This window comes from Mytilus galloprovincialis, chromosome 7, assembly GCF_965363235.1.
Source record: "Mytilus galloprovincialis chromosome 7, xbMytGall1.hap1.1, whole genome shotgun sequence".
Lineage (NCBI taxonomy): Eukaryota > Metazoa > Mollusca > Bivalvia > Mytilida > Mytilidae > Mytilus > Mytilus galloprovincialis.
In genome coordinates this window covers 94686071-94700560 of record NC_134844.1, presented here as the reverse complement: position 1 = coordinate 94700560, position 14490 = coordinate 94686071, and the positions used below count along the sequence as shown (strand labels likewise).

The 14490-nt window shown below is 31.6% G+C and overlaps 1 protein-coding gene across 1 annotated transcript in view; it reads left to right on the top strand.

Moving 5' to 3' along the window:
* The window catches only part of LOC143084329 (uncharacterized), a 165412-nt gene that overhangs the window by 91802 nt on the left and 59120 nt on the right, over window positions 1–14490 (top strand). The window contains exons 7-8 of the mRNA XM_076260740.1: window positions 338–478; window positions 4477–4617. Coding sequence (XP_076116855.1) covers window positions 338–478; window positions 4477–4617 — 282 coding nt within the window. The remainder of the gene's footprint in view (window positions 1–337; window positions 479–4476; window positions 4618–14490) is intronic.

The window sequence follows — 14490 nt, the reverse complement described above, 5'->3', positions numbered from 1 at the left end:
TTAAGATGATAACACAATATTGACTGTTGTACCCCTATTTTTGACATTTTTACTCTTTGAGTATGTTTGTTTTGTTCATGCATCGTTGACAATGTAATGGAATTTGATGCGACTGTCATACAAGTGAGAGGTTTAGCTAGCTATAAAACCAGGTTAAATCCACAATTTTCTACATTAGAAAATGCCTGTACCAAGTCAGGAATATGACAGTTGTTATCCATTCGTTTGAATTGTTTGGACTTTTGATTTTGCCTTTTAATTTTTGATTTTCCTTTTTGATATTTCCACGGAGTTCAGTATTTTTGTGTTTTTACTTTTTGCATATATCAATTATTAGGAAAAACATACAAGGAGAACTGCTCATTAATACCCGAAGATTCGACATGTTACAATAAAATGGTTTGTGTTTCTGGTATTTGTGATTGTGAGATTCCCGCCATGCAGTATTACGATCCCTATGATACAAGTTGTAAAGCAAGTACGTATTCATGGTATATAATTGTAATCTCAATTTGAATAAAAAAACTAAGAAAACATTATATGGTATATAATTTATCTTTTTAATTTATGTCTGTATTGACTGTATCTCAAAATGGCTACTTCAGAAACATTTGTCGAAGGAAGAAAAACACATTAAATAAAACAGACGGTCGACTTATCACTGGGGTTCGAATCAAATACTAAAGATTCATTAGACGCAGTTTTGCACCACCGCAAAATCAAAAATTTACATCAAAGAAACTCCTTGAACAGGAATGATCTCACGTGTTCGTGAAGGATCATAGTTTCAGTGTAATTTGTGAAACCAACTTGTAACTTTTATTGAAATCAGAAACAGGTACTATTAGATTCAACCAAGATTTTGAGAGGGAAGACGGGAAAAGTGTTTTCACATGGCTGGTCATTCATTGTGTTTTTCACTTACAAGATCAGACGCAACAGTAGTTTATCGGTAGTAAAATCTCGTAAATCATTGCAAAAAAGATAAAAAATAAAACTGCAAATCCTTTAGCAACAATCAACGCGAGATCGGGTTCTCGTACCTTTGTATGCATACACCGTTTGCCAAAGGCATTTATTATTTGTTATCAACGTATTTCAAAGGAGATACCAGACGTGTGTCACATGAGTAATATTATTTATCAACCTATCCGGAGCACCTGGGATCATCATTTTTTAGTTTTTCTATTTTAAGTTTTGTGACTTTTGTTCATCTTTTCGTCGTTTTTATTACATGGCGTTGTCAGCTTGATTTCGACTAATGAGTTTGAATGTCCTATTGGTTATCTCCGCCTTTCTTTTTTAGTCTAGATATTTTCAATTGAGAGTATACTTAATCTTCATGTTCAAATTTTGATCTGCTATTTTTCTTCGTTCATAATTTTGATCCATGAAACCATGTTGCAAAATCTTTCATCAAAAGGGTAAATGCTTTATACAACACACAGGCTATAGATACAAGTTTAATTTGAAACATTTAGTTTTTGTATTAAAATTTAAATTGAGTATCACAACAGAGTTTTTACTGACAAAACACATGTTTAGATGTGTTTCAACTGACGAGGGACAATTTGAAGTGTTCTTACATGAACAAAATGAACAAAACGACAGGTGCCACCGTGCCACACGTGGAGCAGGATCTGCTTATCCTTCCGGAGCACATGGGATCACCTCTGGTTCTTGGTGGGGTTCGACTTGCTCAGTCTTTGATGTTCTATGTTGTGTTTTTTTGCACTTTTGTTTGCCTGTTTGTCTTTTTTGCATTTGTCGCTATGCATGCTATGGCGTTGTCACTTTATTTTCAACTTTGAATGTTTCTTTAGTATCTTTCACCTCTCTTTTCAATCAAAAGGTTCCAGAACGTTCATGAAATTAGTAAATGACTATTGGTCCAATTACATATCGTGACATTTTGACCTTTTCTTGATTCTTCTGGTAGGTGAAGATGCCTTAATGTCAGAGCACGCTTATACCTTGTCGACTCATCTGCTCTAAATCTTCTGAAGTTCTAGGTTTCCCCGCAGTTTTCTCATGTAGGTTTTGTCATGCCTTGACAGAGTAAAAAAAACGAGCATAGAAATGCTACTTCCAGCAGCAGCGGCGGCGTCATCAACAATTTGATAGTTTGTGATTAGGTCAGTTTATAGGGAACCAGTAGTGGTAGGTCAGTGATATTTTAAATTCAGTTGTATATATGCATTGGCACATCTCATTTCCATACAGATTATTTGGCCCTGCCCACTCAGTCATGGTCTATCTTTTGCTTAGTTAACATGAATTAATTTTCTTCATCACTTGGAACTCTTGGTTTAAAAACTTCCTTATGAGCAGCAACCGTCTACCAAGGAAATTATGATAGGAAACAAAAGCCCTGGAATATCGTATCAACTGGGAGATATATATTCCCTATGCAGGCGCTGCTAGAAGGTTGCTACATAGAAATGGAAAGTTCACAATTGGGAAGCTGAAATCATCTCGTTTGTCGTAAAGTTTTGTTTTGTTTTCAACCGACCATCATTGTCAATTTCTAGATGTAAGTCAAGGTATGAGGCAGACTTAACTGTGTCTGTTGTATCCTTTATATCAAGTTTGATTGGTTAGACCTAGTCACCAAATGTTTAATTATTTAGTGAGATAACATAGCGGAGAGTAAAGTTAAAGGATACTGCTAACTTCTTTTTTTTCTTCTGAAGAAGTTCCTGTATAGATAAAGTTAGCCTCATATTAATAAAGGGAAAAGTCGGCAAGAAGAGGAGAACAGTTGGTTCCCATGGGAATGCAGATTGCTTGTTGAAAAACACGTCGTCCAAGCGTAACAAATATGTTGCCAATCAAGAAATCAAGCATCTTGATAATGTCAGTTTCAGAGAATTTTTCGTTTGAATCAGATTTTTTTTTTACAAAGACTTGTATCTATTAAGACATTCTTTTTTATGAAACAAAGCATGACCAACTCTTTCAATTTGTCTTTTAGTTTGGAATGGGGAATACTTGTGTAAAGTGTAGAAAAGTCAAATGTTCTGATACTATTGCAAGATGAAAAAGTCTTAGATTGTGTGTACTGATTGCTGGACATTATGTTGTTTAGGTATCCAATACAGTGAAGGAAGATCCAGTTCTTTATCTTTGGTTGAAACTCTAAAGGAACATAGAACGTATCTATGATTATCCAGGATTTCCTCCTTGGTATGTGTCGTGGGGGTATATGTTGAATTTCGAAGTGAATGGTCAATACCTAATTAATTTGTCAAGTAGTTTATGTGATGTGATTTACACACTAAAAAGATGTTGTTTGGGGCTTATCTGCGGGGACAAAACAACATATTGGTCATAGGTAGGACAGGTATTTTGCAACATTTGGGTCTTTAAAGATTAATGTAGCATTTGTGTTCTTAGACCCATTCAGTTTTTTTAATTCTGATTTGTATCAACGACATCACAGCCTTAATTCATGCGGCTCGGTACTTACACATCCCGCCATTGTGTTATTCAATGTGCTATGGTCATTTTTTGTATTCTTGTCTTTCATTTTTGCTTTTGTGCTTTGGCTGTATGCCATTTTGTTTTTCTTTGTTATCATATTTGTTTGTTTATATAGCGATAATGATAATAACACAATATGTGTACCCATATTTTTAACATTTTACCTATTAATATGTCTGTTTGTTTTGCTCACACATTGTTGTCAATATAATGAAATTTTATGCGACTGTCATACAAGTGAGAGGTTTAGCTAGCTAGTTTGAAGTATGATTTATATGATTCGGATCTATTCAGTTTAACAAAACACTCTGGATAATTGTATATTTAAGGGGGTACCCAACACTTTGACTAAAATAGATTTGGCTCTTTTAATTTTCATAAAATTTTGACAAAATATTTACTTTAAATTGTGGACAAAATATGAAATTTTCAAGAAATTTGAACCACTCATTTTACAGGAATAATTTCATTGGATATAGAGCAGTTTGAAAAAACTCTAATTTTTCTTTCTGATAGTATGTCTATAATAGTTATCAAAAGTACCAGGATTATAATTTTATACGCCAGACGCGCGTTTCGTCTACATAAGACTCATCAGTGACGCTCAGATCAAAATAGTTAAAAAGCCAAACAAATACAAAGTTGAAGAGCATTGAAGACTCAAAATTCCAAAAAGTTGTGCCAAATACGGCTAAGGTAATCTACTCCTGGGGTAAGAAAATCCTTAGTTTTTCGAATAATTCAAAGTTTTAAAAAGTTATAAAACATTCAACTGTTTTTTAAAGAGTTAACTTTTTTTTAGGTGTTCTGTACCCCTTTAAACCATTTGTAAACAATTTTAGGGGAAATATTAGATATTACTTACCTGATGATATGATGTACTTAGTCTTATTAAAACTTTTGTCTAAAAGGTACCACAACGTTATTGTTCAAAATTAAAATGTATTACATATTATAACAAATTTGCATCAATTTTTTTATGTTTATTGTTAGAAAGAACATACAAAGAGAACTGTTCAACACTGCCTGAAGATTCGACATGTTTAAATGATATGATTTGTGCTGCTGGTATTTGTGGGTGTCCGATTCCCGACATGCAGTATCACGATCCCTATAATAAAAGTTGTAAAGCAAGTACGTATGAATGGTATATAATTGTAATCTAGATTAAATCCAAAAAAAAATAGGCAACATTATGTGATATATAATTGATCATTTTATTTTATTTCTGTAACTCAGCAGGCTTATTGGAACGTCAGACGTGCGTTTCGTCTACATGAGAGTCATCAAAGGGGTTCGAATCAAATATTAAAGATTCGTTACTTCAAATTTGCATTACACATTGTAATAACTTATATTTCTCAGTTATTGGACAGAGGTCTTTCAAGTTCAAAAGATGAACTGGCAACCCCAGGGCAAAAACGAAAAATTGCGGAAAGACTGACTTCATTCTACAAAACACAACTAAGACAATACAAATCATCCAAAAAAACCGGGATAAGATCAGATGCTCCGGAAAGGTCAGCAGATCCTCTTGCACATGTAGCACCCGTTCCGATGCTATTGTAAGTAATAATTCAGTGATGCCACATTTGAAGAATTGCGGACAGGATTCAGCTTAAGACAGTTGGAACATATTCGTGGTCATATGTGACATATACATGTATGCGACATAACAGTTACCAAATTCGAAGGCGCCCGTAAAATTTCGAAGGGTGAGTTCTATTTAACCATTTGGAACGCTTGGTTTACTAGCTTCTTTGTTAGCAGCAACCCTTCATCAAGGAAAACATGATAGGACATGCATGCTCTGGGATATCGTATCAACTGGGAGATATATATTTAGATATGCAGGCGCTGCTGGAATGTTGCTACATAGAAATGGAAAGTTCACAATAGGGAAGCAAAATTAATCTCCTTTGGCATTCTTTTTTGTTCTTAACGGATCCTTATTGTCAATTTCTATATATAAATCAGGTATGATACCGACTTCATTAGATCTGTTGTAGCATTTATTTCAAATTCAATGGGATAAATAAGGTCAACTTCAACCCCAAACTTTGAATTATATATTGATAACTTCATCCATATAGCGGAACGTGAAGTTAACTGATAATGCTAGCTTATTTTCATTTTTCTTGAAAACCTTCAAAATAAAGTCTTATCACCTAGTAAAGAAATACGGAGTTAAATGATTTTCACTGAGTAAAGAAATAAGGAAGTAACGTATTACCACAAAGTAAAACAATAAGAAGTTAAAGTATTATTACAGAGTAAAAATATAAGGAGGTATAGTTATATCACTAGGCAAAGGAATAAGGAGGTGTAGTATTATCACAAAATAAAGAAATATGGAGGTCAAGTATTTTCACTTAGTAAAGAAACGAGGAGGTAAATTATTATCACAAAGTTAAGAAATAGGAGGTCAAGTATTATCACTTAGTAAAAAAATAAGGAGGTAAAGTATTATCACTTAGTAAAGAAATAAGGAGGTCAAGTATTACTACAAAGTAAAGAAATAAGGAGGTCAAGTGTATAATCACCAAGTAAAGAAATAGGAGGTCAAGTATTATCACAAAGTAAAGAAATAAGGAGGTCAAGTATTATCACTTAGTGAAGAAATAAGGAGGTAAAGTAGTATTACAAAGTAAAGAAATAAGAAAGTAAAGTCTTATCATTTAGTACAAAAAAAAGGAGGTCAAGTGTATTATCACAAAGTAAAGAAATAGGAGGTCAAGTGTATTATCACAAAGTAAAGAAATAGGAGGTCAAGTATTATCACAAAGTAAAGAAATAAGGAGGTCAAGTATTATCACTTAGTGAAGACATAAGGAGGTAAAGTAGTATTACAAAGTAAAGAAATAAGAAAGTAAAGTCTTATCATTTAGTACAAAAATAAGGAGGACAAGTGTATTATCACAAAGTAAAGAAATAGGAGGTCAAGTATTATCACAAAGTAAAGAAATAAGGAGGTCAAGTATTATCACTTAGTGAAGAAATAAATAGGTCAAGTATTATTACAAAGTAAAGAAATAAGAAAGTAAAGTCTCATCATTTAGTAAGAAAAATAAGGAGGTGAAGTGTATTATCACAAAGTAAAGAAATAGGAGGTCAATATTTTTACAAAGTAAAGAAATAAGAAAGTAAAGTCTTATCATTTAGTAAAGAAATAAGGAGGTAAAGTATAACTGCAAAGTAAAAAAAATAAGGAGTTAAAGTATCGTTTACTAAAGAATCAAGGTCAAGTATTATCACTAAGTAAAGACACAAGGAGGTAAAGTATTACCACAAAGTAAAGAAATAAGGAGGTCAAGTATAATCACTCAGTAAAGAAATATGGAGGTAAAGTTTTATCACCTAGTAAAGAAATAAGGAGGTAAAGTATAATCACTTAGTAAAGAAATAAGGAGGTAAAGTATTATCACAAAGTAAAGAAATAAGGAGGTAAAGTATTATCGCAAAGTAAAGAAGTAAGGAGGTAAAGTGGTTTCAATTAGTAAAGAAATAAATAGGTCAAGTATTATTACAAAGTAAAGAAATAAGAAAGTAAAGTCTCATCATTTAGTAAAAAAAATAAGGAGGTCAAGTGTATTATCACAAAGTAAAGAAATAGGAGGTCAAGTATTTTCACTTAGTAAAGAAACGAGGAGGTAAATTATTATCACAAAGTTAAGAAAGGTCAAGTATTATCACTTAGTAAAAAAATAAGGAGGTAAAGTATTATCACTTAATAAAGAAATAAGGAGGTCAAGTATTACTACAAAGTAAAGAAATAGGAGGTCAAGTGTATAATCACAAAGTAAAGAAATAGGAGGTCAAGTATTATCACAAAGTAAAGAAATAAGGAGGTCAAGTATTATCACTTAGTGAAGAAATAAGGAGGTAAAGTAGTATTACAAAGTAAAGAAATAAGAAAGTAAAGTCTTATCATTTAGTACAAAAATAAGGAGGTCAAGTGTATTATCACAAAGTAAAGAAATAGGAGGTCAAGTATTATCACAAAGTAAAGAAATAAGGAGGTCAAGTATTACTACAAAGTAAAGAAATAGGAGGTCAAGTGTATTATCACAAAGTAAAGAAATAGGAGGTCAAGTATTATCACAAAGTAAAGAAATAAGGAGGTCAAGTATTATCACTTAGTGAAGAAATAAATAGGTCAAGTATTATTACAAAGTAAAGAAATAAGAAAGTAAAGTCTCATCATTTAGTAAAAAAAATAAGGAGGTCAAGTGTATTATCACAAAGTAAAGAAATAGGAGGTCAAGTATTTTTACAAAGTAAAGAAATAAGAAAGTAAAGTCTTATCATTTAGTAAAGAAATAAGGAGGTAAAGTATAACTGCAAAGTAAAAAAAATAAGGAGTTAAAGTATCGTTTACTAAAGAATCAAGGTCAAGTATTATCACTAAGTAAAGACACAAGGAGGTAAAGTATTACCACAAAGTAAAGAAATAAGGAGGTCAAGTATAATCACTCAGTAAAGAAATATGGAGGTAAAGTTTTATCACCTAGTAAAGAAATAAGGAGGTAAAGTATAATCACTTAGTAAAGAAATAAGGAGGTAAAGTATTATCACAAAGTAAAGAAATAAGGAGGTAAAGTATTATCGCAAAGTAAAGAAGTAAGGAGGTAAAGTGTTTCCAATTTGTAAAGAAATAAATAGGTCAAGTATTATTACAAAGTAAAGAAATAAGAAAGTAAAGTCTCATCATTTAGTAAAAAAATAAGGAGGTCAAGTGTATTATCACAAAGTAAAGAAATAGGAGGTCAAGTATTTTTACAAAGTAAAGAAATAAGAAAGTAAAGTCTTATCATTTAGTAAAGAAATAAGGAGGTCAAGTATAACTACAAAGTAAAAAAATAAGGAGTTAAAGTATAAATACAAAGTAAAAATATAAGGATGTTTGGTTATATCACAAATTTAAGAAATGAGGAGGAATAGTATTATCGCTTGCAAAAGAAATAAGGTGGTTAAGTATTATCAGTTGGTTAAAAAATAAGAAAGTATAGTATTCGGCTGTTGTCTGCTCTTTGGTCGGGTTGTTGTCTCTTTGACACATTCCCCATTTCCATTCTTAATTTTATTACCATAAAGTAAAATTATAAAGAGGTAAAGTATTATCACCTAGTAAAGAAATAAAAAGGTAAAGTATTATCACAAAGTAAAGAAATTAGGACGTAAAGTATCGTTAACTAAAGAATCAAGGTCAAGTATTATCACTAAGTAAAAAAACAAGGAGGTAAATTATTACCACAAAGTAAAGAAATAAGGAGGTCAAGTATAATCACTTAGTAAAGAAATATGGAGGTAAAGTTTTATCACCTAGTAAAGAAATAAGGAGGTACAGTATAATCACTTAGTAAAGAAGTAAGGAGGTAAATTATTACCAATTAGTAAAGAAATAAATAGGTCAAGTATTATCACAAAGTAAAGAAATAAGGAGGTTAAGTAGTATCAACTAGTAAAAAAATAAGGAGGTAAAGTTTTATCACCTAGTAAAGAAATAAATAGGTAAAGTATTATCACAAAGTGAAGAAACAAGGATTATCACACAGTAAATATATGAGGAGTTATAGTATTAACACAAAGTAAAGGAATAAGGAGGTCGCGTATTATCACAAAGTAAAGAAATAAGGAGGTAAAGTATTATCGCAAAGTAAAGAAATAAGGAGGTAAAGTATTACAACTTAGTAAAGAAATAAATAGGTCAAGTATTATCACAAAGTTAAGAAATAAGGAGGTAAAGTATTACTACAGATAAAAGAAATAAGGTGGTTAAGTATTATCAATTAGTAAAGAAATAAGGAGGTAAAGTTTTATCACCTAGTAAAGAAATAAATAGGTTAAGTATTATCACAAAGTAAGGAAACAAGGATTATCACACAGTTAATATATCAGGAGTTATAGTATTAACACAAAGAAAAGGAATAAGAAGGTCAAGTATTATCGCTTACAAAAGAAATAAGGTAGTTTAGTATTATCGCTTACTAAAGAAATAAGGTGGTTAAGTATTATCAGTTTGTTAAAAAAGAAGAACTATAGTATTACCATAGAGTAAAAATATAAAGAGGTAAAGTATTATCACCTAGTTAAGAAATAAAAAGTTAAAGTATTATCAAAAAGTAAAGAACGAAATAGGTCAAATATTGTCACTTAGTAAAGAAATAAGGAGGTAAAGTATTATCACAAAGTAAAGAAATAAGGAGGTCAAGTTTATCAACTAGTAAAAAAAATAAATTGGAAAAGTATTATCATAAAGTGAAGAAATGAGGAGTTAAAGTATTATCACACAGTAAATATATGACTAGGTATAATATTACCACAAAGAAAAGGAATTAGGAGGTCAAGTATTATCGCTTACAAAAGAAGTAAGGTGGTTAAGTATTATCACTTTATTTAGAAATAAGGAGGTAAAGTATTACCACAAAGTAAAAAAATATGGAGGTCAAGTATTATCATCTAGTAAAGAAATAAAGAGGTACAGTATTATCACAAAGTAAAGAAATAAGGAGGTCAAGTATTATCACTTAGTAAAGAAATAAGGAGGTAAAGTATTATCATAAAGGGAAGAAATAAGGAGGTAAAGTATTACCACAAAGTACAGAATTAAGGAGGTAAAGTATTACCACAAAATAAAGAAATATGGAGGTCAAGTATTATCATCTAGTAAAGAAATAAGGAGGTACAGTATTATCACAAAGTAAAGAAATAAGGAGGTAAAGTATTACCGCAAAGTAAAGAAATAAAAAGGTCAAGTATTATCACCTAGTAAAGGAATAAGGAGGTAAAGTTCTATCACTTTGTTTAAAAATAAGGAGGTACAGTATTATCACAAAGTAAAGAAATAAGGAGATATAGTATCATCAGAAAGTTAAGACATAAGGAGGTGTTGTATTATCTCCTATTAGAGAGAGAATGAGGTAAAGTCCTATCAATTGGTAAAGAACAAGATTGTTAAGTATTGCAGCCTTATTATTTTGTTGACAAAAGACGCATCAAACATCTTGTGACAACATATTTGTTTGTTTGCACTATAGTTCTTAATAGATCTGTAATATTGACAAAATTGTTGGAAACAATTAAAAACAAAACTGTCTTAAAAAGTCAAACAAATTTACAAATATATATCTGAGCCAAAACTGTGTACACATACATCACTGACATATAAATTTGACTGACATAAGATTTCAAACAAACATAAATATACCCGAAAAAGAATAAAAAAAAGAGATTTTGCATGACTGTTGTTACATAGAAATGAAAAGTCCACAATTGGAAAGATGAAATCATCTTTTTCGTTTTGATCATAACCGATCCTCCTTCTTAATTTCTAGACACAATGCTAGATGTAAGTCAGTCAAGATATGAGTCATACTTAACTGTATTTGTTGTATCCTTTATTGCAAGTCCGATGGGATAGATGCGTCCAACATAGTCATCAAACTGTAACGGTCTTTTTTAACGTAAAGTTAAAGGATAATGGTAGCTTCTTTTTATTCTTTCTTAAATGCTCCTGTATGAAGTCTGCCTCATATGAATACATTTATTCTAAAACCAGTTGTTGCCAGGATACGGGTTATGTTCTTCTCGCATATTTAATGATGGTATGATACTAAACCCTGAACGGGAGGGATTGTGCTTGATTTTTCATATGATGAAGACATAATCTTTCAATCAGTTTAATTGAGGTCTGGAACTGGGAATTATAGTCATTTCGTACCCTAACCATTTCGTACCCCCCAATTCGTACTCTGGCAAAAACCATTTCGTACCCTGACCTTTTCGTACCTTGACCATTTCGTACCTCATGGAAGTTTATTTGTATGCCATTTCATACCTCATGTAAGATTTATATGTATGTATTTATATGTTTATGATTTCTTGGTAAAGCTGTCGCATTGATGTGCGCCATTTCGTACCTTATAGCAGATATATATGTATACCATTTCGTACCTCATTGAAGATTTGTATGTATACCATTTCGTACCTCATGAAAGATTTGTATGTATACCATTCTAACCTCATGGGATGTTCGTATGTATGCCACTTCGTACCTCGTGGAAGATATTTATGTGTTTCATTTCTCGGTTAAAACAGTCTCAATGGCTGTTTACTGTAAGGTGGTAGAGGCCAAGAGAAACGCCTAAAATTCAAAATTAAAGCACCTATGTGATATTAAATAGGAATAAAGTCAATAAAAGAAATTTTTGGAAATCTGTAAAACTTCGTAACGTAAGATATTTATTTCAAATATTAGCTAGCGCTTTAGTAACAGTTCACATTTCTGCCGGTAAAAGTGATTTTTTTTACTTTGGTATAAACTTATAAATAAAGACACGCGCCACGTACTGTCGTGTTGTTTTAAAAAAATAGGTAGCGGTCTATTTAATTGGATTAAAAATGTTTATTAAATACACGGGCCATTTAAAATTGCGACGTGTGCCTAAATATTGAGATATAATCATTTGATTATCGTAAGGTGTAGTAGAACCTAAATGTATATATCATATGCATGGATTTTTTTTGAATAATACTTATAGAAAATATGCAATACACACTAAAAAAGATATCTACCAAACCTTTTTAAAATGTAGAAGTTTAGATATAATTAAGGATACAAAATAAATGAACTTGTTATTTCTCAAATTGAAAAAGCCATTACAAGTTCTTTGATTAGTTACATAAGGTGCAAATTCTTATGCAAACATTTTTAATCATGACCTTCTTCTTGGGTAAATATCAGCTTGTGTCTCTTTTCACTGCATTTCCTGACAGAAACAACTGTTAATAACTATAAAAACAGTTGCAGATAATTATTCCTTTGTTGGTTAATTAACCTTATATTTTTTTTAGATGAAAAATTAATAAAGGATAAATCCAGCAAACACACAAAGTGTAGTTTAAACTATGTAAGTTTCGAAGTGCTGCTTAATCAAACCAATCATCGGTCTTTATAAAATTTCTACGGCTGGATGCATTTTAGTTATGTTATATTGAAGAAAAAAAAATCATCTCAAAATGTTTTATATCTTAAACAAATGAGAACTTTTACAAATATATGATACGAAGTAGTAAAAATGTATTTAGTCCATGAGGTACGAAATGGTAGATGCATTTAGCCCATAGGGTACGAAATGGCAGAGGTACGAAATGGTCAAGGTACGAAATGACCTTAGTCAGTAACTGCTAGTAGTCCTTTGTTAATTTATGTATCATTGTCATTTTGCTTTCTTTCTTTTGTTACCTATTCTGACATCGGACTTCTTTTAAACTGAGCGTATTGTAGTGTGTTTGTTTATTCTAAATTGGCTAGATGTATAGGGGAGGGTTGAGATCTCACAAAACATGTTTAACCCCGCAGAATTTTTGCGTCCGTCCCAAATCAGGAGCCTCTGGCCTTTGTTAGTCTTGTATGTTTTTTTAATTTTAGTTTATGTATATGTTTCGGAGTGCGACGTCGATTCTCACTGAACTAATACACATCTTTGTTTAGGGGCCAGCTGAAGCCCGCCTCCGGGTGCGGGAGTTTCTCGCTGTGTAGAAGACCCATTGGTGGCCTTCGGATGTTTTCTCTCTTTGGTCGGGTTGTTGTCTCTTTGACACATTCCCCATTTCCATTCTCAATTTTACATGATAAAGTCAGCAGGAAGAGGAGCACATTTGGTTTCAATGAGTATGCCGATTCTTTGTTGAAAAACACGTCCTCCAAACGTAACATGTATATTGTCCATCAAGGAAATCATGCATCTTGATAAAGTCAGTTTCTTAGAATTTGATTTAATCAGAGTGGTCTATTTTTACAAATTGCGATGTTTACCTCCCTAAAATAAGACGTTGGTATCCATGTTGTCCAAAGCAGAACCAAATCGTTCATTTTGAGTTTTAGTTTGAAATGGGGAGTACTTCTGTAAAGGTTAGAACAGTCTAATATTTTAATACTATGACAAAAAAAAAAAAAAAAAAAGATTTTATGTACTCTAACAGATCTTTGAATTTTCTTTCTGGTATCAACTTCTGATTCACAGCGCCCTTAGACTAGAAAGTTTCACAATAACTCGGAAGGCTGGCTCTGATATCTGATAAAATTGAAGTTGATAATATAGAATGAGGTTTTTTAGAGCAATTAGAAGACCCAGTAATATGATGTAATGTTATAACTGTATAGCCTAAACCATTAATTGTTAATGTAATCGTCGAATAAATATTTGCTATTGTCTATTGTCTAAACAAAGTCACTCCGTAATTGGCCAGTAGCTTGACGAGGATAATTTGTTACACGTGATGACGTTTCTGACCAGATGGACACCTACTTCCTGTTAACCCATACTTTAGCTTACGAGCGGGAACATGGAAGGAACAGCACAAGATAAAATTGGGAAAATCAATTGCCAAGCGCTTGTCATGGTTCATGAGCGAACTCATAACTATTTGTTATTGAACAATGAGAGCAATCAACCAACGAAAAATCTCTAATAACAACATACAGAAACAAATATCACAAAGTTTAAAAAAAAACAAAAAAAACAGACAGCAATATTTTCATGCGGGGGCATATAGGTCCCAAGGACACATTCTTCTTTTATTTCATTAACACAACAAGACATGTCTTTATTTGAATAATAATCAATAAGCCCAAGCTCTTTCTGAAGTTTGAAAAGTATTTACAATACTATTCCAAAGTGTTATACTTTCTCTTGGTAAACTCTCTATAGCATAGACAATATAGATTAATTTTGTTTAAATTCTTATCAGATAAATAAAAGAAATATCCAATTATAGTTTATTAGTTATAAGAACGTAACCCCCTCCCCCCCCCAACACACACACACAACAATAAATCATATCAAACGCTATAGATATTAACAACTACATGTATATAATTATACAATTATTTAAAATCTGTTAAGGTTCATGTGGATCTTTTGGATAAAATGACTGTATTTACACCTCAAAAAGTACTCTAATTACAAACAAACCTGTGCATCCGAAATAGTTTTAAGGCATAGC